Below are 22943 nucleotides of genomic sequence, written 5' to 3'. Positions count from 1 at the left end.
CACCCACCACTTCCCTCCGACTGTCGCAGAGTTTACCCAGAACTATGAGGAACTTTCGAGATGCTAAAAACAGAAATCGGGGGAGGCAGTGTCCAGGCAAAACCTGCTGGTGGTGACAAAATCAAAATAACAGTACGCACACTTGAACACTACACCACAATCAAAACACTTCTTAACAACAAAAACATACCCCACTACACATTCCCCACAACAAAGACACGTAACAAGAACATTGTGATCCGAGACCTCCCGAGGCGACTGTCCCCCCAGGCGATCAAAACAGACTTGACTGCCCAGGGGTACGTCGTCAATGCGGTCCAGCAGATGGGCAACACAGGGAGCAAATGGCCCCTATATCAGGTCACACTGCCAGATATCCCGCAAAACAAGAGGGAAATACAATCCTGGCTGTCCCTGTGACGACTGAACCACTGCGCCGCAAAAACAAGATGGTGCAGTGCTTCAGGTACCAGGGCCTGAATCACACTGCAGCACACTGCACCATGGCAGTAAGGTGCAGAAAATGCGCCGAGGCCCATGACACAAGGACATGCACACTAAAACACACGGACCTACAAATGAGATGCGCGCTGTGTGGTGAGAAACATGACGAACAGTGTGTGGATGGCGAGAACACCAAGATGTGAATATATGGCAGTGATAAAAGTGGCCGGCCAGTGTGGCCGAGCGGTTCTATGCGCTTCAGTCTGGAACCACGCGACCGCTACGGTCGCAGGTTCAAATCCTGCCTCGGGCATGGATGTGTGTCGATGTCCTTAGGTGAGTTAGGTTTAAGTAGTTCTACGTTCTAGGGGACTGAAGACCTCAGGTCTTAAGTCCCATAGTGTTATGTGCTGCGAATACATAGAAAGATACATCCCTTATCATTTAGCTGCAATATAACAGGTCAGCAACTGGAAGCAGTTAATTCCATAAATTATCTGGGAGTACGCATTAGGAGTGATTTAAAATGGAATGATCATATAAAGCTGATCGTTGGTAAAGCAGATGCCAGACTGAGATTCATTGGAAGAATCATAAGGAAATGCAATCCGAAAACAAAGTAAGTAGGTTACAGTACGCTTGTTCTCCCACTGCTTGAATACTGCTGAGCATTGTGGGATCCGTACCAGATAGGGTTGATAGAAGAGATAGAGAAGATCCAACGGAGAGCAGCGCGCTTAGTTACAGGGTCATTTAGTAATCGCGAAAGCGTTACGGAGATGATAGATAAACTCCAGTGGAAGACTCTGCAGGAGAGACGCTCAGTAGCTCGGTACGGGCTTTTGTTGAAGTTTCGGGAACATACGCTCACCAAAGAGTCAAGCAGCATATTGCTCCCTCCTACGTATATCTCGCGAAGAGACCATGAGGATAAAATCAGAGAGATTAGAGCCCACACAGAAGCATACCGACAATCCTTCTTTTCACGAACAATACGAGACTGGAATAGAAGGGAGAACCGATAGAGGTACTCAAGGTACCCTCCGCAACACACCGTCAGGTGGCTTGCGGAGTATGGATGTAGATGTAGATGTAGATAGTGCTCAGACCCATTTGATAAAAGTGGTAGTGCGACCTCCAGACCAGATGTGAGGAAACGCAAATCAGCAAATCGTAAGTAATTACTTTTTTTACAAAAAATCGCGAACTGAACTGTTTTATAATCTATAACTAACAAGACTGTATCGTTATAGATCCCGCTGATGATACCTTAGAACAGGAGAAGGCGAAAAGCGTATGGGAGATATAATGTAACTAGCAGCAGGAAAAGGCAATTTGATTTGCAAAACAAGTTCAAAATGGCTCTGAGCACTATGCGACTTCTGAGGTCATCAGTTGTCTAGAACTTAGAACTAATTAAACCTAACTAACCTAAGGACATAATACACATCCATGCCCGAGGCAGGATTCGAACCTGCGACCGTAGCGGTCGCGCGGTTCGAGACTGCAGCGCCTAGAACTGCACGGCCTGCAAAACAAGTATTTATATAATTGCGTAGGCTTCCGCGGCCAGAGTCACTCGACATAAAAGTTTTCTAGGTTTCGTACCGCGTCATAATGTAAAAAACTACTGCTGCTATAGAAAAACCAACGTTTTCGGCCACGATTGAAGCGGCCTTCTTCTGGGTCTAATGGTGCGTTCCAGCTGTGCAGTGTCCTTTATATTTTGTTGTTAATGTTCACTGCGCATGGAATTACATCATAATTTTAAAAAGGTAAATAGTTGCATTGGTCACTTAAGGAAGAAGGAGAGGGAACTTTATTTTAGTAATAACCTATTAAAATAACCACCTGGAAAAATAAAGTTCCCTCTCCTTCTTCCGTAAGTGACCAATGAAACTATCTACCTTTTTAAAATTATGATGTAATTCCATGCGCAGTGAACATTAACAATAAAATATGAAGGACACTGCATAGCTAGAACGCATCATTAGACCCAGAAGAAGGCCGCTGCAATCGTGGCCGAAACGTTGGTTTTTCTATAGCAGCAGTAGTTTTTTACATTACGACGCGGTACCAAATCCAGAAAACTTTTATGTCGCAGTATTTATATGCTTGCTGCGGAGGATGGCCACACAAACAAACTTGATATTATAAGTCTTTTGGTGTCCCTGTCAGTGGTAGTCTGTACAATCGCAAGTAAATTACCCTACATTTATCGATGTAGATATTGCAGATACTGTGTATCTGCACTGCCTTACGTGCTGACGCGCGGCCGTGTGCCCGCAGCTACTACCTGAAGGAGGCGGACTACCGACCGAACTCGTTCTTCGCGCACATCGCGGTGGACGTGACGGCGGACAGGTGCGCCGAGGCGTTCGCCTACCTGCCGGACCTGGGCTCCTACGCCATGGTGGTGTTCGACCTGGCGCGCATGTCGTCGTTCCGCGTGCAGCACCACTTCTTCTTCTTCGAGCCGCAGCACGGCGACTACCGCATCGCCGGGCTGGACTTCCAGTGGACGGACGGCGTCTTCTCGGCGGCGCTGTCGGCGCCAGACCCCGCGGACGGCGGCTTCCGCACCCTCTACTTCCACGCGCTGTCCGCCACCACCGAGTACGCCGTCTCCACCAGACTCCTGCGCAACAGGTTGGTTCACTCTGCCCCACAGTGAATTACGTGTGCCGAGAGACATTAAAAATGGCCAAACGATTTGCAAACGAATTGTCTGACAGCAAGAAATAAAATACACTACTGGCCATTAAAATTGCTACACCACGAAGATGACGTGCTACAGACGCGAAATTTAATCGACAGGAAGAAGATGCTGTGATACGCAAACGATTAGCTTTTCAGAGCATTCACACAAGGTTGGCGCCGGTGGTGACACTTACAACGTGCTGACATGAGGAAAGCTTCCAACCGATTTCTCATACACAAACTGCAGTTGGCCGGCGTTGCCTGGTGAAACGTTGTTGTGATTCCTTGCGTAAGGAGGAGAAATGCGTACCATCACGTTTCCGACATTGATAAAGGTCGGATGGTAGCCTATCGCGATTGCGGTTTATCGAATCGCGACATTGTTGCTCGAGTTGGTCGAGATCCAGTGACTGTTAGCAGAAAATGAAATCGGTGAGTTCAGGAGGGTAATACGGAACGCCGTGCTGGATCCCAACGGCCTCGTATCACTAGCAGTCGAGATGACAGGAATCTTATCCGCATGGCTGTAACGGATCGTGCAGCCACGTCTCGATCCCTGAATCAACAGATGGGGACGCTTGCAAGACAACAACCATTTGCACGAACAGTTCGACGACGTTTGCAGCAGCATGGACTATCAGCTCGGAGACCTCGGCTGCGGCTACCCTTGACGCTGCATCACAGAGAGGAGCAACTGCGATGGTGTACTCAACGACGAACCTGGATGCATGAATGGCAAAACGTCACTTTTTCGGATAAATCCAGGTTCTGTTTACAGAATCATGATGGTCGCATCCGTGTTTGGCGACATCGCGGTGAACGCACATTGGAAGCGTGTATTCGTCATCGCCATACTGGCGTATCACCCGGCGTGGTGGTATGGGGTGCCATTGGTTACACGTCACGGTCACCTCTTGTTCGCATTGACGGCACTTTGAGCGGTGGACGTTACATTTCAGATGTGTTACGACCAGTGGTCCTACCCTTCATTCGATCCCTGCGAAACCCTACATTTCAGCAGGATAATGCACGACCGCATGTTTCAGGTCCTGTACGGGCCTTTCTTGATACAGAAAATGTTCGACTGCTGCCCTGGTCAACACATTCTCCTGATATCTCACCAACTGAAAACGTCTGATCGATGGTGGGCGAGCAACTGGCTCGTCAAAATACGCCACTCTTGATGAACTGCGGTATCGTGTTGAAACTGCATGTGCACCTGTACCTGTACACGCCATCCAAGATCTGTTTGACTCAATGACCAGGAGTATCAAGGCCGTTATTACGGCCAGAGGTGGTTGTTCTGGGTACTGATTTATCAGGATCTATGCACCAAAATCGCGTGAAAACGTAATCACATGTCAGTTCTAGTATAATATATTTGTCCGATGAATACCAGTTTATTATCTGCATTTCTTCTTGGTGTAGCAATTGTAATGGCTAGGTTACAGAAACATTTGAATGATGCAACACCGACAAAGATCCCCTAATACTATTCGTGATTCTAACACTGAAGTTTAAATTTTCAAGTGGCACCTCAAAAAATGGTTTAAATGGCTCTGAGCTCTATGGGACTTAACATCTGAGGTCATCAGTCCCCTAGAACTTAGAACTACTCAAAGCCAACTAACCTAGGGATATCACACACATCCATGCCCGAGGCAGGATTCTAACCTGCGACCGTATCAGTCGCACGGTTCCGGACTGAAGCGCCTAGAACCGCTCGGGCCACCGCTGCCAGCTAGTGGCACCTCATTTGCTGTACATAAGAGGGGCGTTCAGTAAGTAATGCAAGCGGTTCCTTTTATTTAGGATTCCAATACACCACATTATCTCCCCACTCCTTTGGATGCAAAACCGTATTTTTCACCTTCCGGGGAGGGCTCCTATGCCACACGGTACCACTCTAATAATCGACATCGAAGCCAACGTCTTGCTTCATCAATAACCTTCCTATCATCCATGTACTTCTTCCTGCAGAGTGCATTGGCCCAAACAGAAAGGTGTGAGATCTGGGCTGTAGGACGGATAAGGAAGACGAGTCCAATGAAGTTTCGTGAGCTCCTCTCGAGGGCCTATATTTGTGCGAGGGCTTGCGCTGCCATGGAGAAGGAGCAGTTCGTTTGAACTTTTCTGGCGACGAACACGCTGAAATCGTTTCTTCACTTTCACTTCAACAGACTTCAAAGTTTAGCGTTGTACCATGACGGAGCGCATCAAATAGAATAACCCCTTCAGAATTCCAAAAGCTCGCCGGCATGGCTTTACCACCAGAGGGTGTGGTTTTGAATTCTTTTTCGGGAGAGAGGTAGTGTGGCGGCACCCTATGGATTGCCGTTTTGTTTTCGGTTCGATATTATGAACCCATGTTTTCATCGCCGGTGATAATGGTCACCAAAAAATTCTCACAATTAGCGTTGTAACGTGCAAGCAGTTTAGCACAAATGGTTGTCCATTGCTCTCTATCGCATTCTGTTGAGGGACGGAGAGGGCACCGATCTTTGAGTGCCCCAACTAGAGGACAAATGTGTCAGCCCTACCAACAGAGACGTCCAATTGTGCAGCGAGTGGTGTTTGATTGTGATCCGTGGATCAACTCGAATGAGAGTGTCCGCACGTTCCAACGTTGCAGGAGTCACAGCTGTGTCAGCCGGCCGGCACGAGGGAGATCAGATGGGTTATCTCGCTGCGATGAAGACAGGGGTCTCGTCCAACGACTCACCGTGGCTTTGTTCACTGCCAGGTCTCCATACACATTCTTCAGGTGCCTAGGCATATCTGCGATGTTCTCGTTTTCTGCCAAAAGAAACTCAATGACAGATCTCTGCTTGGAAAGCACCTCTGTCACAGACGCCATTTTGTAGGCTACCTGTAGCGCCGCCACCTATTGGAACATTATGAAACCTTACGGGCTGAAGAGGGAATATTCCACGATATCCCACGACAAATTTCGGGTTTTTCAACCAAAATTAGCTGAGGAAAAATGTGTTGCATTGCTTATTTCACACGCCAAAATTTCGAGCACCATTCTATGACACGTCAAGCGTTTCTCTAATCCGTTTCATTGATTACTTGTAGACAAATCATTTCACAAAGCATTTCACGGTTTAAAAAAAGTTATTTCAGAATTGTTTCTTGACCGTTAAATATCGCGTAAATTGAACTTTTTACGGGAAATATAGCTCTATACCGTGGAGAAACGAATTTATTGACACTTCATTTATGAAATATCCCATTTTTTCTGAAATCATTACAGAGAATTTCTTAAATATCCAGATTACTTTCAAGTAGTTACGTACACCCTCTTCAAATTTTAAGTTTATATTCATAGCAGTTTTCGCTGGGCACTGATGTGTCAGTGAATCAGTGAGACCCTGCTGCACCCTCCTATGGGTTTATTTTATAAAAACAGTGAAACAAACTTTTTTATTTCTAACAGAGGAGCCAAGTTTTCATAGATTTAGCTTCAAAAATGCTTCTATAACGGAATACTTCCATAAAAACTTTCATCGCCTGTTCACTGCCATACGGGTTGAATTTCCAAAAACAGTGAAACACGTATTTTTTTATGTATTACTGAGACTCCAAATACAAGTGTTCTTGGGTTTAGCTACAAAATACTTTCGTAATGTTACATTTTGGTAAACATTTTCATCCCCTATTTCACCCCCGTAAGGCTTGAATTTCCAAAAACGCTTAAACATTTTTTTTATTTGCAACCGAGAATTTAAATGTGAATTCTAAAATTTTCCTGTCGAATTTAACAGAGGATTTAAATATCAATTTTCACTGTTGTATCTTTAACAATATTTCAATTGTTCTTTAATAACGATCTATTTTCACAAATGACTTTCGCCCACCATTTCACACCCACAGAGGGTTAAATTTCCAAAAACGCTGAAATACATCTTTCTTCAGAGACCAAATACCAATTTTCGTCGATCTAGTTCCAAAATTACCTTAATAGCGCTATATTTTCAAAAAAACCTTTCATCTCCTAATTTACCCCTAAAGGGCGAAATTTCAAAAAATCCTTTGTTAAACAACACCTACAGTATGATATCAACACCCTCTCCAAATTTCTGGTTTCTATCCTTAGCGGCTTGGGCTGGGCGATAATGAGTCAGACGGTCAGGACATTTGCACTGCAAGTAATCTTTGGGTGTAAAATGACAACAGGAAAAGGGCAACAACAATAAAAGAATTATAAATGTTTTGACGATATAAACATTACCCTATAAAAGTGTACAAAATATTATGAACCCAAACAATCAACAGTAAAAGGTTATTTAACATTTTACAAGGTGCTTATCCAAACAGTGAGCTACGCCGTCGATGGGAAAACAGCGGCTTGCAGAAGGTCCACAGCCAAAAAAAAATTTTCTTTTTTTTTTGTTTCTTTACAATGCGCGCCTTTAATTCAGCATTATGTTCAAATGTACGATCATGCAAGGGGGCAGTAACACACACGTAAGGCAATTTACAATCACAAACTCAAAGCAGAGAAACGTTGCCACACAGTTATTAATAGCTCCCACAACACCGGGAGATAGGCCCCGCCAGACGACGACCGTTGCACTAACTAGATGAAAAATCTTACTTTCAGTGACGACACCACCTTCTGAACGTTATTGGCTGCCGCAGGCGGACTTCATAGCTTCCCCAGCCCATGAACGAAAAAAAGAAAAAAAACGCGCTGCAGAAAGGTCGTCCAGGGCGAAACACTCGTCTCAACTGCCTCGTCCGCCCTCAGCACGGCACACTGCGCCTCCTCCCAGCGGCCGCGCTAGCAGCGCGCTCGTGTAGTCTCCGCAACGCCCTCTAGCAAAGCGCAGAAGCTCCAAACACGAGTAAGCCAAGGGAAAAACAGGAACAGTGGCAAACGACACGGTTCAAGGTAGAGCTGCAGAGGATCGACGCTTGGGGCAGGGGTTGCCCTCTAGGAAAGCGCGGAAACTCCAAACATGAGTAAACCATGGGGAAAACAGGAACAGTGGCAAACCACACGGTTCAAGGGAGACCTGCAAAGAATCGACGCTTCGGGCAGGGGTTGCCCTCTAGGAAAGTGCGGGAACTCCAAACACAAGTAAACCAAGGGAGAAACAGGAACAGTGGCAAACGACGCGGTTCAAGGGAGGCCTGCAGAGGATCGACGCTTCAGGCAGGTGTTGCCCTCTAGCAAAGCGCGGAAACTCCAAACACGAGTAAACCAAGGGAGAAACAGGAACAGTGGCAAACGACATGGTTCAAGGGAGAGCTGCAGAGGATCGACGCTTGGGGCAGGGGTTGCCCTCTAGGAAAGTGCAGAAACTCCAAACACAAGTAAACCAAGGGAAAAACAGGAACAGTGCCAAACGGCACAGTTCAAGGGAGACGTGCAGAGGATCAACACTTGCGGCAGGGGTTGCCCTCTAGGAAAACGCGGAAACTCCAAACATGAGTAAACCAAGGGAAAAACAGGAACAATGGAAAACGACACGGTTCAAGGAAGACCTGCAGAGGATCGACGCTTCTGGCAGGGGTTGCCCTCTAGGAAAGTGCGGAAACTCCAAACACGAGTAAACCATGGGAAAATCAGGAACAGTGGCAAACGACAGGGTCCAAGGGAGACCTGCAGAGGATCGACGCTTGGGGCAGGGGTTGCCCTCTAGGAAAGCGCAGAAAGTCCAAACACGAGTAAACCAAGGGAAAAACAGAAACTGCGGCGAACGATACGGTTCAAGAGAGACCTGTAGTATATCGACGCTTGGGGCAGGGGTTGCCGCTACGAAGGAGAGAGCTTACTAAACCTTCGCTCAAATAATTGTTGACTGTTGCTCGTCGTTCCGAGATCCATACTACACACAACAAAAAAGTTTTGCGTCACCTCGGTTCCAAGAGTTACGGAACCTGTACAGAAAATTGGAATCGAGATCAACATAAACACCATTTCCGCCATTTTTATTGCTCATGAGAACCACACATTGCATGTAGTGCCACCATATAGCGAGACCTTAAGAGGTGGTGGTCCAGATTGCTGTACACTCCGGTACCTCTGATACTCAGTAGTACATCCTCTTGTATCAATGCATGCCTGCATTCGCCGTGGCATACTATCCACAAGTTCATCAAGGTACTGGTCCACATTGTCCCACTGCTCAACGGCGATTGAGTTGGTGTGGTAAGCGTCGTCCATAAAGAGCCATTTTCATTCTATCCGAGGCATGTTCGATAGGGTCATGTCTGGAGAACATTCTGGCCTCTCTAGTCGAGCAATGTCGTTATCCCGAAGGAAGTCATTCACGAGATGTGGACGATGGGGTCGCGAATTTTCGTCCATGAAGACGAATGCCTTGCCAATATGCTGCCGATGTGGTTGCACTATCGGTTGGAAGACGGCATTCACGTATCGTACAGCCTTTACGATGCCTTCCATGAGCACCAGCGGCGTACGTCGGCCCCATATAATGCCACCCCAAAACAGCAGGAAACCTTGCACTCGCTGAACAGTGTGTATAAGGCGTTCAGCCTGACCTGGTTGCCTCCAATCACGTCTCCAACTATTGTCTGGTTGAAGACATATGCGACACTCATCGGTGTGGAGAACGTGATGCCAATTCTGAGTGGTCCATTAGGCATGTTGTTGGGCCCATCTGTAAAGCGCTGCATGGTGTCGTAGTTACAAAGATGGGCCTCGCCATGGATGTCGGAAGTGAAGCTGCGTATCATGCAAAAAATTGCGCACATTTTGAGTCGTAACACGATGTCCTGCAACTGCCCGAATAGAATTATTAAACACGATGGCGTTGCTGTCAGGGTTCCGCCGAGCCATAATCCGTAGGTAGCAGTCATCCACTGCAGTAGTAGCCCTTGGACGGCCTGAGCGAGGCATGTCATCGACAGTTCCTGTCTCTCTGTATCTCCTCCACGTCCGAACAACATCGCTTTGGTATCTATCATATTGTATTGTATGTTAACCGGGGACCTAGAAACGACGAAGAGGCTCCGTCCCCGCCGCTGCCGCACCACAACCCCACGACGACTACCGCCGTCCACTTCACCCCTCCGCCGCCCCACACCGAATCCAGCGTTATTGTGCGGTTCGGTCCCCGGTGGACCCCCCAGGGAACGCCTCACACCAGACGAGTGTAACCCCTATGTTTGCGTGGTAGAGTAATGGCGGTGTACGCGTACGTGGAGAACTTGTTTGCGCAGCAATCGCCGACATAGTGTAACTGAGGCGGAATAAGGGAAACCAGCCCGCATTCTCCGAGGCAGATGGAAAACCGCCTAAAAACCATCCACAGACTGGCCGGGTCACCGGACCTCGACACAAATCCGCCTTGTGGATTCGTGCCGGGGACCAGGCGCTCCTTCCCGCCCGGAAAGCCGTGCGTTAGACCGCACGGCCAACCCGGCAGGCTTCGCTTTGGTTTACTCAGAGACGCCTGGCACAAAGTAACAATGGGGGCGCGATCGAACTACGGTATTGACCGTCTAGGCATGGTTGAACTACAGACGACACGAGCTGTGTACCTCCTTCCTGGTGGAATGACTGGAATTGATCGGCTGTCGGACCCCCTCCGTCTAATAGGCGCTCCTCATCCATGGTTGTTTAAGTCTTTGGGTGGGTTTAGTGACATCTCTGAATAGCCAAAGGCTCTGTGTCTGTGATACAATATTCAATGTCAACGTCTATCTTCAGGAGTTCTTGGAACTGGGGTGAAAAAAAAGTGGTTCAAATGGCTCTGAGCACTATGGGACTTAACTTCTGAGGTCATCAGTCCCCTAGAACTTAGAACCATTTAAACCTAACTAACCTAAGGACATCACACATATCCATGCCCGAGGCTGTAGCGCCTAGAACCGGGGTGATGCAAAACTTTTTTTCATGTGTACAAACTGATAGAGGAAATAAAGAAGACTCAAAGAAGAGCAGCGCGTTTTGTCATAGGTTCATTCAGTAAGCACGAAAGCGTCACGAAACTGCTCAGCCAACTGTAATGGCAGGTGCTACCAGAGAGGTGTTCTGCAGCGTGGTGTGGTTTACTGTTAAAGTTCCGAGAGTGCACATTCCTGGAAGAATCACTCAACGTAGTTGTTCCTTCTCCATATATCTCGCGAAGAGACCATGAAGGTAAAAGTAGAGTCTTAACAACAATCTTTCTTCCCGCGTACCACCCGCGACTGGAACAGCAAAGGGGGAAGCGACAGTGGTAGACAATGTGCCCTCTGCGACGTACCATAAAATAGCTTGCGGAGTACAGATGTATATGAAAATCTCTGAACTTCGCCACCATCATCGGTGGCTGGGTGTTAAACAGTGGTATGCTGGTGGCTATCCCAATTGTCCTGTAAGCTTTGTGTCAGATGGTTATGCACCGAAACTACATCTACATCCACATTTATACTCCGCAAGCCACCCAACGGTGTGTGGCGGAGGGCACTTTACGTGTCACTGTCATTACCTCCCTTTGCTGTTCCACACGCGTATGGTTTGCGGGAAGAACGACTGCCGGAAAGCCTCCGTGCGCGCTCGAATCTCTCTAATTTTACATTCGTGATCTTCTCGGAAGTATAAGTAGGGGGAAGCAATATATTCGATACCTCATCCAGAAACACACCCTGTCGAAACCTGGACAGCAAGCTACACTGCGATGCAGAGCGCCTGTCTTGAAGAATCTGCCACTTGAGTTTGCTAAACATCTCCGTAACGCTGTCACGCTTACCAATAACCCTGTGACGAAACGCGCCGCTCTTCTTTGGATCTTCTCTATCTCCTCTGTCAACCCGACCTGGTACGGATGTCGCAGCCATGAGAGTACTTCAGAATGGCCGGCGTTTGCAGGACCGCGGCTGGCACGACGCCCTGGTTCCGCTCCTTCCGGGCAGTGGGATCGCGCGGGCCCAGCGGCCAGTCGACTGGCAGCTTCCTGGACGAGGAGACGGGCGTGCTCTTCCAGATGGAGGTGAACAACCACCGCGTCACCTGCTGGAACTCGCGCACCGGCCTCCCCATGTCCCCTGCCACCATAGGCGTCGTCGCCCCTGACGACGGTCGCTCCTTCGTCTACCCCAGCGACATCAAGGTAACTAACCGGCACCTGCGCTCCTGCTTGCCGCAATTGTGTAACAACGTCTTCACAGAGTTGCTTCACATACATGATTTTCAATAAAAATTAATAACCGCAAAAATGCTAGTTACTTGGAAAAATACAATACATGTGAGGTAAAATTCTAATAATTAAACGAAGTATTTAGATATTTTAATATTTTAAACAAATATGAGCTCGGTTGTGAGCTCTGCAAGATCCATGAACTATTTTATATTTACGTGACAAACCCTAATTCTAGGGCTGTATTTTATTTTTGACACATGGAGCTATCCCGACAATTGTAAAAACGGCGATGGTACATTAGTCCTTACTAATGTAAAATTGCTACCTTCTGAAGAAGACAAATTTATATTTGTCGAAACGTAGGTAAAGAATTTCTTTATCCATTGCAACTGGTCGGCTGTTTATAATTTTATTACTATGAAACATTTAGACTTATTTCAGGAGCTTTATTATTATTGCACGAATTAGATTTCGAGTTATAAGTTCGTTTCCTACTACACAACTGATCCCAAAGATGGCAACCAAACAAGGATAAAAGTGTAAACTTTCTTAATTTATTGATTCTTGGTTCAAATGGCTCTAAGCACTACGGGACTTAACATCTGCGGTCATCAGTCCCCTAGACTTACAACTAGTTAAACCAAACTAACTTAAGGACATCACACACATCCAAGCCCAAGGTACCGAGCGAGGTGGCGCAGTGGATAGCACACTAGACTCGCATTCTGGAGGACGACGGTTCATCTACATCTACATGGATACTCTGGGAAACACACTTAAGTGCCTGGCAGAGGGTTCATCGAACCACCTTCACAATTCTCTTTCATTCCAATCTCGTATAGCGCGCGGAAAGAATGAACACCTATATCTTTCCGTACGAGCTCTGCTTTCCCTTATTTTATCGCGGTGATCGTTCCTCTCTATTTAGGTCGGTGTCAACAAAATATTTTCGCATTCGGGGGAGAAAGTTGCTGATTGGAATTTCGTGAGAAGATTCCGTCGCAACGAAAACCGCCTTTCTTTCAATGATGTCCAGCCCAAATCCTGTATAATTTCTGTGACATTCTCCTCCAAATTTCACGATAATACAGAACGTGCCGCCTTTCTTTGAACTTTTTCGATGTACTCCGTCAGTCCTATCTGGTAAGGATTCCACACCGCGCAGCAGTATTCTAAAAGAGGACGAACAAGCGTAGTGTAGGCAATATCCTTAGTAGGTCTGTTACATTTTGTAAGTGCCTGCCAATAAATCCTGATTTAGCTTTTCCGTGCTCTCCCTAAATCGCTCCAGGCAAATGGCGGGACGGTTCCTTTGAAAGGATACGGCCGACTTCCTTCCCTAATCCGATGAGACCGATGACCCCGCTGTTTGGTCTCCCCCCCCAAACAACCCAACCCCAAGCCCAAGGTGGGATTCGAGCCTGCGACCGTAGCAGCAGCGCGGTTCCAGACTGAAGCGCCTAGATCCACTCGGCCACAGCGGCCGGCTATTGATTATTGGCCTCTGTTAGATTAAAGAGAGCCGTTATGATGTCACAAACTTGAAGCCGACGCCCGCCATGTTAGCTGCCCTAAACTTTAGCTTCTGTTGAAATATTTTTATCAGAAACGCCAGCTTGCGTCATTTACGGTTATACTAATCATCCTGATTACACTCTAATTTTGTAAAGGAATCAATTTCAGTCGTAAGTGGGCTCATTGAAGAGAGATTTTCTTTTACATGCCGTTCCATGAGATTTGATTGCACTGTTCACTTTTACTGTAGAAGTTTTAGTTTTGTCATTTGACTTCCTATCAGTCTACTCGAAAAGCTCTCTCGGTGAACGCTGTGAGAAGGAAACACTGGAAACCGTCCAAACATAGCAAAATATGTTCTCATCATTTTCGGGAGGGTAAAATAAACCAAACATCAGTTTCGCCTGCCCGTATTAAGGGAAGCCTTTTCATATCGTTCACTTCTCTTCTTGGTCATTCCAAACGTATAAAAAGGAGAAAGTTACGTTAAGGCGAAATGCATCGTATTATTCGATCAAATATGCTTTTAACAATGTCTTAAAATGCCTTGTCGACGGTGTGTTATTCGCTAAAGCACTGCAAGACTTTCTATTTGAAGCAACTGTTCTGTGCACACGACAGAAGTTAAGAACAAAAAGCAATCATAAACAGCGGTCTGCTAATTTTTTGGGGCATATAGCATGGCGTCCCCGACTTCAAAGCAACTTACAGCTTAAGTCCTTAGTACCATCTTCCCTTATCATACTTTCATGGATTCCTGACTTAAATTATAAATGTTATCTCTGTTGAAAGTCTTGACACAGTAACATTTCTTTTCTACCACATCCATTAGGAAATCATTTATAATAACTATGGACAACATACAGTGGGATAAGGCCATTTGTGTCGTTAACTACTCGTGAATGAAGACATCCACGTTTTGCTCCTATGTAGATGTAACATTTTCTAAAAGGGATGAAAAACTGAATAAAGTCTGCTCGTTCAATAGCAATTGCGGGAAAAGATAATTTTTTTTTTTTTTTAATTTCTAAGATTTCGAATTGAGTGAGCCTTGCGACATTTCCCTCCGCGTGTAGGACTTCTACATCTATTATGTTTTTGTGGTTTTGGTTTAAGCACTGTTCGGCAATGGCTGAATCTGATTTCTTTAATCTCCAGCTTCTGTGGTGTTCTTTGAGCCTAGTACACATCGACATCCAAGTCTCTCCAGTATATCAGGACTGATACCACTTGCAGATGAACTTGTAAATCCCTCTTTTCATTATGACTGGATGTTTATCTTTTGAACTGAAGCAAGATGTACCTAATGGCTGTCGGACATATGGAAACAGAGAGAAACCCTTTGCCTTGAAAATGTTGCTTGGCCTTCTAGACGTTTCATCTGTAGAGGATAAACGGCACCACTTCCTTTTCGATCCTTGTACGTTGTTCACTGGGTACGGTAGGTATCTGGCTTGCTTCTTCAGTTTTTTATTCACAATGTTCTCAATAATTTTGGATTCAGATTCATTACTTCTAGCAAATGATTTGTTATATTACGTTTCTCGTCATAGTCTTCTGAGGATAAGTGGACAGCAAAGAGACGGTGATCCCTATGATAGAATGCTGCATGTTTGTAGGCTGTTGGATGTTGAGAGGAAGTTTGGATGAATGTGTCAGTGAAGGAGTATTTCCGGTAGACTTTAAACTTATAGTTGCTATTTTCTGTCTGTTAGTTGATATATAGAGAATTAGTGGTGGAATCTCCTGACTTTATGTTAGTATGGTCCAAATGGCTCTGAGCACTATGGGACTTAACATCTATGGTCATCAGTCCCCTAGAACTTAGAACTACTTAAACCTAACTAACCTAAGGACAGCACACAACACCCAGTCATCACGAGGCAGAGAAAATACCTGACCCCGCCGGGAATCGAACCCGAGATGTTAGTATGCTACTGGTTCATATTTTCCAGGAACTTCTGGAGTTGTCTGATGGAACACTTCTCCATTAAAAGAATATCATCGGAATATCTTTACCTATACACAACATGTTTTGCCACTGGTTCACTTTTAAGAAAATCAGCCTCCTACTTCCCCACGAAAATTTCTGATAGCAACGGCGATAAGGTTGAGTTCATTGCCAGACGATGTGCCTTTTTTGTAGTAGCTGTCTTGAAGTCACTTAACCACTGTATTGCTGCACAGAAATTTCTGTCTTCCTGTTTTTGTCACCAGCCCTCTGACTGGTTTGATGCGGTCCACTTCCAAACGAGAGTTCCTCTCCTGTACCAATCTCTTCGCCTCAGTACTAGCACCCTACATCCTCAATTATTTGTTGGATATATTCCAGTCTGTGCCTTCACATACCGTTTTTCCTCTATAGCTCCCTCTAGTACCATAAACGTTGTTCCTTGACGTCTTATGTCGTATTGTACTGTCTATTCTTCTTGTCGAAGCATTCCACATGTTCCTCTCTACGCCGATTTTGCAGAAAAACTCTTCATTTCCTACCTTATCAGTACACTTAATTTTCAACTTCCTTCTGTTGCATTACATCTCAAACACTTCGATCCTCTTCCTTTCCTGAATTTTTGTAAACAATGGATTCCTCGAAATTTCTTTCTCAAATTAAGGCCAACGTTTGATCCTAGTGGACATCTCTTACGAATGAATGCCCTCATTTTCCTATGCTAGTCTGCTTTTTATGCCCTCCTTGCGTCTTTCATCACTTGTAATATTCCTTACAAAGGTAGTAGAATTCCTTCACGCCATCAACTATGTGGTCCCCAATGTCGATGTTAAGTTTCTCGCTAATCTCCTTCCATTTTAAACCCACTTCTCCTTGATTTGTGTGTCTTCGCTTCTTCGATGCGGGGACAGAACAACAGGGGCAAACCACTACATCCTTGTCTCATGCCTTCATGATACGCGCATTTCGTCGCTGGCCTTCCATTTTAAAGAGGTACACCTGAGAAACAGCTCTTACGCTGTGAAGGAGCGATGCCTTGATAGAACAAGGCATTAGGCGGCTCGAAAAGCCTTTCGAAATTCTCTGACTAACAAAGACTTACGGCTGTTTCTTTTTTCTGAAGATAAGTGGGAACCGTGAGTATGCAAGACCGTCACAGAAACAAGTTGAAATTTTCGTCCGATTTTCGTAATGGTCAAGTAGAAACACTCGGCTAAAAGTTTTCATAGCAGTCTCTCTACATATTCTAATGTCCCGTACTGTATCAAACTACTTTTATGTTCTGCACATATAACATATCATAGGTAAACTAGTTTACACAAAATGACGGCCTTCTGATTATTTTTTTAAACACTGAAAGACTACCATTAAATTATGTGGACCTCGGTATCACAGAACATATACACTGAAGAGCCAAAGAACTGGTACACCTGCCTAATACCGTATAGGGCCCCCGCGAGCACGCAGAAGTGCCGCAGCACGACGTGGCATGGACTCGACTAATTTATGAAGCAGTGCTAGAGGAAATTGAAACCATGAATTCTGCAGGGCTGTCCATTAAAGGTATGAGGGGATGGAGATCTCTTCTGAACAGCACATTGCAAGGCATCCCAGATATACTCAATAATGTTTATGTCTGGGGAGTCTGGTGGCCAGCGGAAGCATTTAAACTCGGAAGAGTGGTCCTGGAGCCATCCTTTAGCAATTCTGGACGTGTGGGGTGCCGCATTGTCCTGCTGGAATTTCCAAAAGCCGTCAAAATTCACAACGAATATGAATGTATGCTGGTGCTCAGACAGGATACTTACGTACGTGTCACCCGTCAGAGTCGTATCAGTGGTCCCGTATCACTCCAACTGAACCTGTTCCATATCATTACGGAGCCTCCACCAGCTTTAACAGTCCACTGCTGGCATGTAGGGTCCTTGGATTGATGAGGATGTCTCCATACCCGCACACGTCAATCCGTGCGATGCAATTTGAAACGAGACTCGTCCGACCAGGCAACATGTTTCCAGTCATCAACAGTCCAACGTCAGTGCTGACAGGCCCAGGCGAGGCGTAAAGCTTTGTGTCATGCAGTCATCAAGGGTACAGGAGTGGGCCTTTGGCTCCCAAAGCCCATATCGATGACGCTTCGTTGATTGGTTCGCACGTTGACACTTGTTGATGGTTCAGCATTGAAAACTGCACAATTTGGCTATCACGCTGAACAATTCTCTTCAGTCGTCGTTGGTCCCGTTCTAGCAGGATCTTTTTCCGTCCGCAGCGATGTCGGAGATTTGATGTTTTTCCAGATTCCTGATATTCAAGGTACACTCGTCAAATGATCCTACGGGAAAGTCCCTACTTCATCGTTATCTCGGAAATGCCATCGCTCGTGTGCCGACTATAACACCAAGTTCAAACGGACTTAAATCTTGATAACCTGGCATTGTAGCAGCAGTAGCCGGTCCAACAACTGCACCACACACTTGTCTTATATAGGAGTTGCCGACCGTATTCTGCCTGTTTACTTAGCTCTGTATTTGAATATGCATGTCTATACCAGTTTCTTTGGCGCTTCAGTGGATATGGTTACTTTGTTGATTCCAGTATGGGAGACCGGAAGAATACCGACATCTGTCATCTTAAGAGCTTTTTCTTTTTTTAATCTCTCTTTTCTATGAAAAAATCCATGACACGCTGTTTCACATAGGAATGTTAGACTTATACCTGTACAAGAAAAATCGAAAAATATTGAATACTAACATCGCCAGTATTGCAGGATAGCAGTATACAATGCAAATAGAGTAAAATTTCTGTTCCCAGAAAGTAACATATTTTACTGTCTTAATGTGTATCAAAATACATACACAGCATGTTTTCCGCAAGTGGTGTTGAAGTTGGGAAAAAAGCAGTCAACTTCAGCTGTCCTGAAGTCCATATCTCTGTTGATATTTGCTTGATGGTTTTATTAAGCTTATTTTAGGATTTTTTAAACCAGAAACCCAGCCTTTGCCAGCCATTTTGGTAGTTTTCTTGAAACTGTGCTTAAGGCCTATTTTTCATAGGCAATTCACTGCAACACTACAAGAGCACTCTCCGTATTGCCTAGCCCAGAAAATTGATAGAGTGAATTCCAACAAGAAAATCTGAAGAATGAGCGTCTCTGACCTGAGACAGATGTTTAGGAAGCGAATCAGGAACCTTAATTTTGCTAACACTTCCCCTTTCCACACGAAACAGAGGACTGGATTGCAGGCAACACACATTGCATTTGCAAGCCGGAGAGTGCCTACGCCCTGCCACTTCCCAAGGGCAAAAACAACACCTTGTATAAGTGTGTGTGTAGCATCATGTTTAAAGTGATTAATAATCGTGAAAGAACTGTTGACAGCAGCATTAAACAAAGCACACTTTAACCATAATAAAAGGAGAAAAATTGGTTTTAAAATCCATATGAATATGACACAAATAATGTCTACACCTACATCCATACTGTACCAGTCTCTGTAAATGATGACTAAAGAAGTTATTTCAGTCATAAAATATTGTTAATTCATCTTTAAGTCACCAAAGCAGTTACGAAAACATTCTAAGACAGAAACCGACTCTGCCGCCGGAGATTCGAGTCCTCCCTCGGGCATGGATCTGAGTGTTGTTCTAAGCATAAGTTAAAATTAGTTTAAACAGTGTGTAAGTCTAGGGACTGATGACCTCAGCAGTTTGGTCCCTCAGGAATTCACACACATTTGAACATGTTTTTAACAGTAACCGACACACCACGAAGGAGTCATCCGAATGGGAAGGAAATCGGTAAATGTTATGTTCATGTACAGAGAAACAAATGATTACAATTTCAGAAAAAAATTGGATGATTTATTCAAGAAGAAGTGCTTCACAAATGGAGCAAGTCAATAATGCGTTGGTTCACTTCTGGTTTAAAATGGTTCAAATGCTCTGAGCGCTATGGGACTTAACTTCTGAAGTCATCAGTCCCCTAGTACTTAGAACTAATTAAACCTAACTAACCTAAGGACATCACACACATCCATGCCCGAGGCAGGATTAGAACCTGCGACTGTAGCGGTCGCGCGGTTCCAGACTGTAGCGCCTAGAACCGTTCGGCCACCCCGGCCGGCTCCACTTCTGGTCTCTGGCCCTTATGCAAGTAGTTGTTCGGCTTAGCCTTGGTTGATAGAGTTGTTGTATGCCCTCCTGAGGGAGTGCCAACCTCTGTCCAATTGGCACGTTAGATCGTCAACATTCCGAGCAGGTTAGAAGGCTCCGCCCATGATTAACGCTCCAAACGTCTCAATTGGAGAGAAATCCGACGTCCTTGCTGGCAAATTTACGGTTTGGCAAGCACGAAGACAAGCAGCTGAAAATCTCACCTTGTGTGGGCAGGCATTATCTTGCTCAAATGTAAGCCCAGGATGGGTTGCCATGAAAGGCAACAAAAGCGGCGTAGAATATCGTCGACGTACGTATAAGGATGCCGCAGGTGACAACCAAAGGGGTCCTGCTATGAAATGAAATGACACCCCACACCATCACTCCTGGTTGTCGGACCATATGTTGGGCGGCAGTCGGGTTGGTATCCCACCGCTGTCCGGGGCGTCTCTGGACACGTCTTCGCTAGTCATCGGGGCTCAGTACGAAACGGGACTCATCACTGAAGACATTTCAGTTGCAGTCAATGAGATTTCAGGCCGAAAGTGCCTACACGACTGCAAATGGTCTTGTTAGAGTACGGATGTCAATGGTAGTTGGCGCAAGGGTCACCATGAGGTCAGCCCCCTTTCTGTGAACTGCCTATTAATGGTCCTTGTGGTCAATCAAGCACCAGTTGCACGTAGGATCGATGGTAAAGGTGAACCTGGGTCTCTGAGAGACTCTCCGACGATTCAATGAATGCAACTCCATCTTCTGGCTGTTGGTCGGTCATCACCTTCTGTGGTCTCTCTAGGTCGACCGCTTTCTTCTTGACACTGTGGTTGACCCATTTCTGCCAAAATTGGCGAATAGTGGCATCGTTCCTATTCAAATATCGAGCGATCCGCCGATTATTCATCTGGTTACTTTGAGCGCAACTACACGTCCTCCCTCAGATTCTGACACCTACATATGTTGATCACCCATCTGTCTGCGAGGCATAGTTACTGTCCAGCGCCGGCCGTTGTGACCGTGCGGTTCTAGGCGCTTCAGTCCGGAACCGCGCTGCTACTACGGTCGCAGGTTCGAATCCTGCCTCGGGCATGGATGTGTGTGATGTCCTTAGGTTAGTTAGGTTTAAGTAGTTCTAAGTCTTGGGGACTGATGACCTCAGCAGTTAAGTCCCATAGTGCTCAGAGCCATTTGAACCATTACTGTCCAGCTGAGAACACGGAATGAAATTCGCAAAGATTTTATGCCCTGATAACGACATTTCCCTTGTCTCTTATCCTTGCCAGTTGTGCGATCAAATTGCACTGCAGCATCACACATATTTCATCGACGGCCAAGGTTTACAACTTTTGACGAACTGCCTGTTGGCTTCTGTCTCAGGTTCTTGGCCGACGTTCGTCTGATGATGTTTCTGACGTCTCGCTGGCATGACTGGCTGGCGTTGTCAAAGTTTCACCCTCCGTTGCTGTTGTGAATATCAGTTTCATGACTAATTTGCATAACTTCTTCTTGGTGTGTCGGTATTTTTTAATTTTTTTTAGAGTGTATGTTATTACATTAAGCAACCTGAAGAAGGAGGAAAACCAGAAACACATCTTATCAAAATGAAGTTCTCTTATTCTTCATTGGTCAGGGCTCTATTTGTACAGACAGAATTGCATCGTATCCTCCTGGTTGCAGGTGGACGCCCGCGGGGACCTGTGGTTCGTGAACAACGTGCTGCCGGTGCTGCTGTACGGCGAGGTCGACAGCAAGGCGTACAACTACCACGTCTTCACGGGCCGCGTCTCTGACGTCATCAGAGGCACTGTCTGCGAGCCTCACCGCCCGGCCCACAGATGGCAGCTGCCGCCGACGCCCGCCGCACGTCTAAGCCTAATCAGCGTGCCTTTTGGATAGGCGCCGAGATCAATGTGCGGGAAGCTGGAATGTCTGTCGATGGACGAGAGGACCAGGATATTTTCGGAACAATTTGTATGGTTTTTTTCGTGTAATGTGCATTGATGCCATATCTGCCTGCAGTGTCAGAGTAGAGACGACTGAGCTTGTTTGTTACCATTATCTTTGTTTTGTTATGTCATACTCATCATCATCAGATACTATCATCACTTCAGCATTTTATCACACATCCGTGGATTATAAATATTTGCTATTAATCGCCTATCTTTGTCTGCTTTTCTCTTGCTATTGGTCTCCTAAACTGATACCCACAATCTTTGTATTTAGACACTTCCAGCGTATACTACTGAAGTCTTCGCCAGAAGATGATGAATACAACACTCGACGAAACGTTGCGGTTTTTTCATCACTATCTCACAGCTGTAAACTCCAAATCCTTTCGTCACCTACGACCTTTTTCTACTCTCTCTTCAGTATATTTATTTTATAAGCAATATAATTTATCTTAAATGTCAATATCAGAAGCATAAAAGTCATAAAAAAATTGGTACAATAACATACAGGGCGAACACTAACAAAACTGTCAAACCGCAGCGACGGATTTCTAATTGGAACTGGAGGAAAAAAGGTCCTATGACAATGTGTCTGGAAATGGACGGTGGGCGTGCAACGAGAACTTATCGTACTGGAAGACAGAACAGAGCTGCATCGCATCCACGTCATTACAGATGTTCAAAGTGACCTCCATGGGATTGCAGATGATAGGGGTAGTAGCGGTTGTCAGGCAGGATAGACATAACGTACTTTGGCTTACACCATGTTAGCGGGCCACTTGTCTGAAGCTTGTACTAGGAATCGTATCAATATTTTGCAGAACCTGGTCCTCCAAATCTGGTGTACGCCTACTTGCACGTTTTGTTTTGGCATAGCCATGCTGCCTCTAGACCGTTTCCGTCTGCTTGGCTGTACACAATCTCGGCTTGTTCCCAACGTGAATACCGGACCGTTCCGCTGCTTACAGTACGCTGCCTCGATCACACAGGCCGTAACACACAAAGAATACACGGCACGTGGTCAGAGAAACCTATCATGGCAACGATGCATTCCGGACATATGTTCGCAGGGCTTTCTTCTTTCATTTCCGGGCAGGAATGCGGCCCTGCAGTTTGTCGGTTTTATTAATGTTC

General features: G+C 45.7%; 1 protein-coding gene across 1 annotated transcript in view; it reads left to right on the top strand.

The window, feature by feature from the left end:
* The window catches only part of LOC126419666 (major royal jelly protein 3-like), a 53981-nt gene extending 31969 nt beyond the window's left edge, over positions 1 to 22012 (top strand). Inside the window, exons 5-7 of the mRNA XM_050086852.1 lie at positions 2734 to 3093; positions 11972 to 12212; positions 21538 to 22012. Of these exons, the coding sequence (XP_049942809.1) occupies positions 2734 to 3093; positions 11972 to 12212; positions 21538 to 21756 (820 nt within the window). The 3' untranslated portion in view covers positions 21757 to 22012. The remainder of the gene's footprint in view (positions 1 to 2733; positions 3094 to 11971; positions 12213 to 21537) is intronic.
* The last annotated feature ends 931 nt before the right edge of the window (positions 22013 to 22943 follow it).

The sequence above is a fragment of the Schistocerca serialis genome, chromosome 9, assembly GCF_023864345.2.
Source record: "Schistocerca serialis cubense isolate TAMUIC-IGC-003099 chromosome 9, iqSchSeri2.2, whole genome shotgun sequence".
In the NCBI taxonomy this organism is placed as follows: domain Eukaryota; kingdom Metazoa; phylum Arthropoda; class Insecta; order Orthoptera; family Acrididae; genus Schistocerca; species Schistocerca serialis.
Note: the sequence above shows the minus strand (reverse complement) of the source record. Positions and strands in the feature narration are given on the sequence as shown.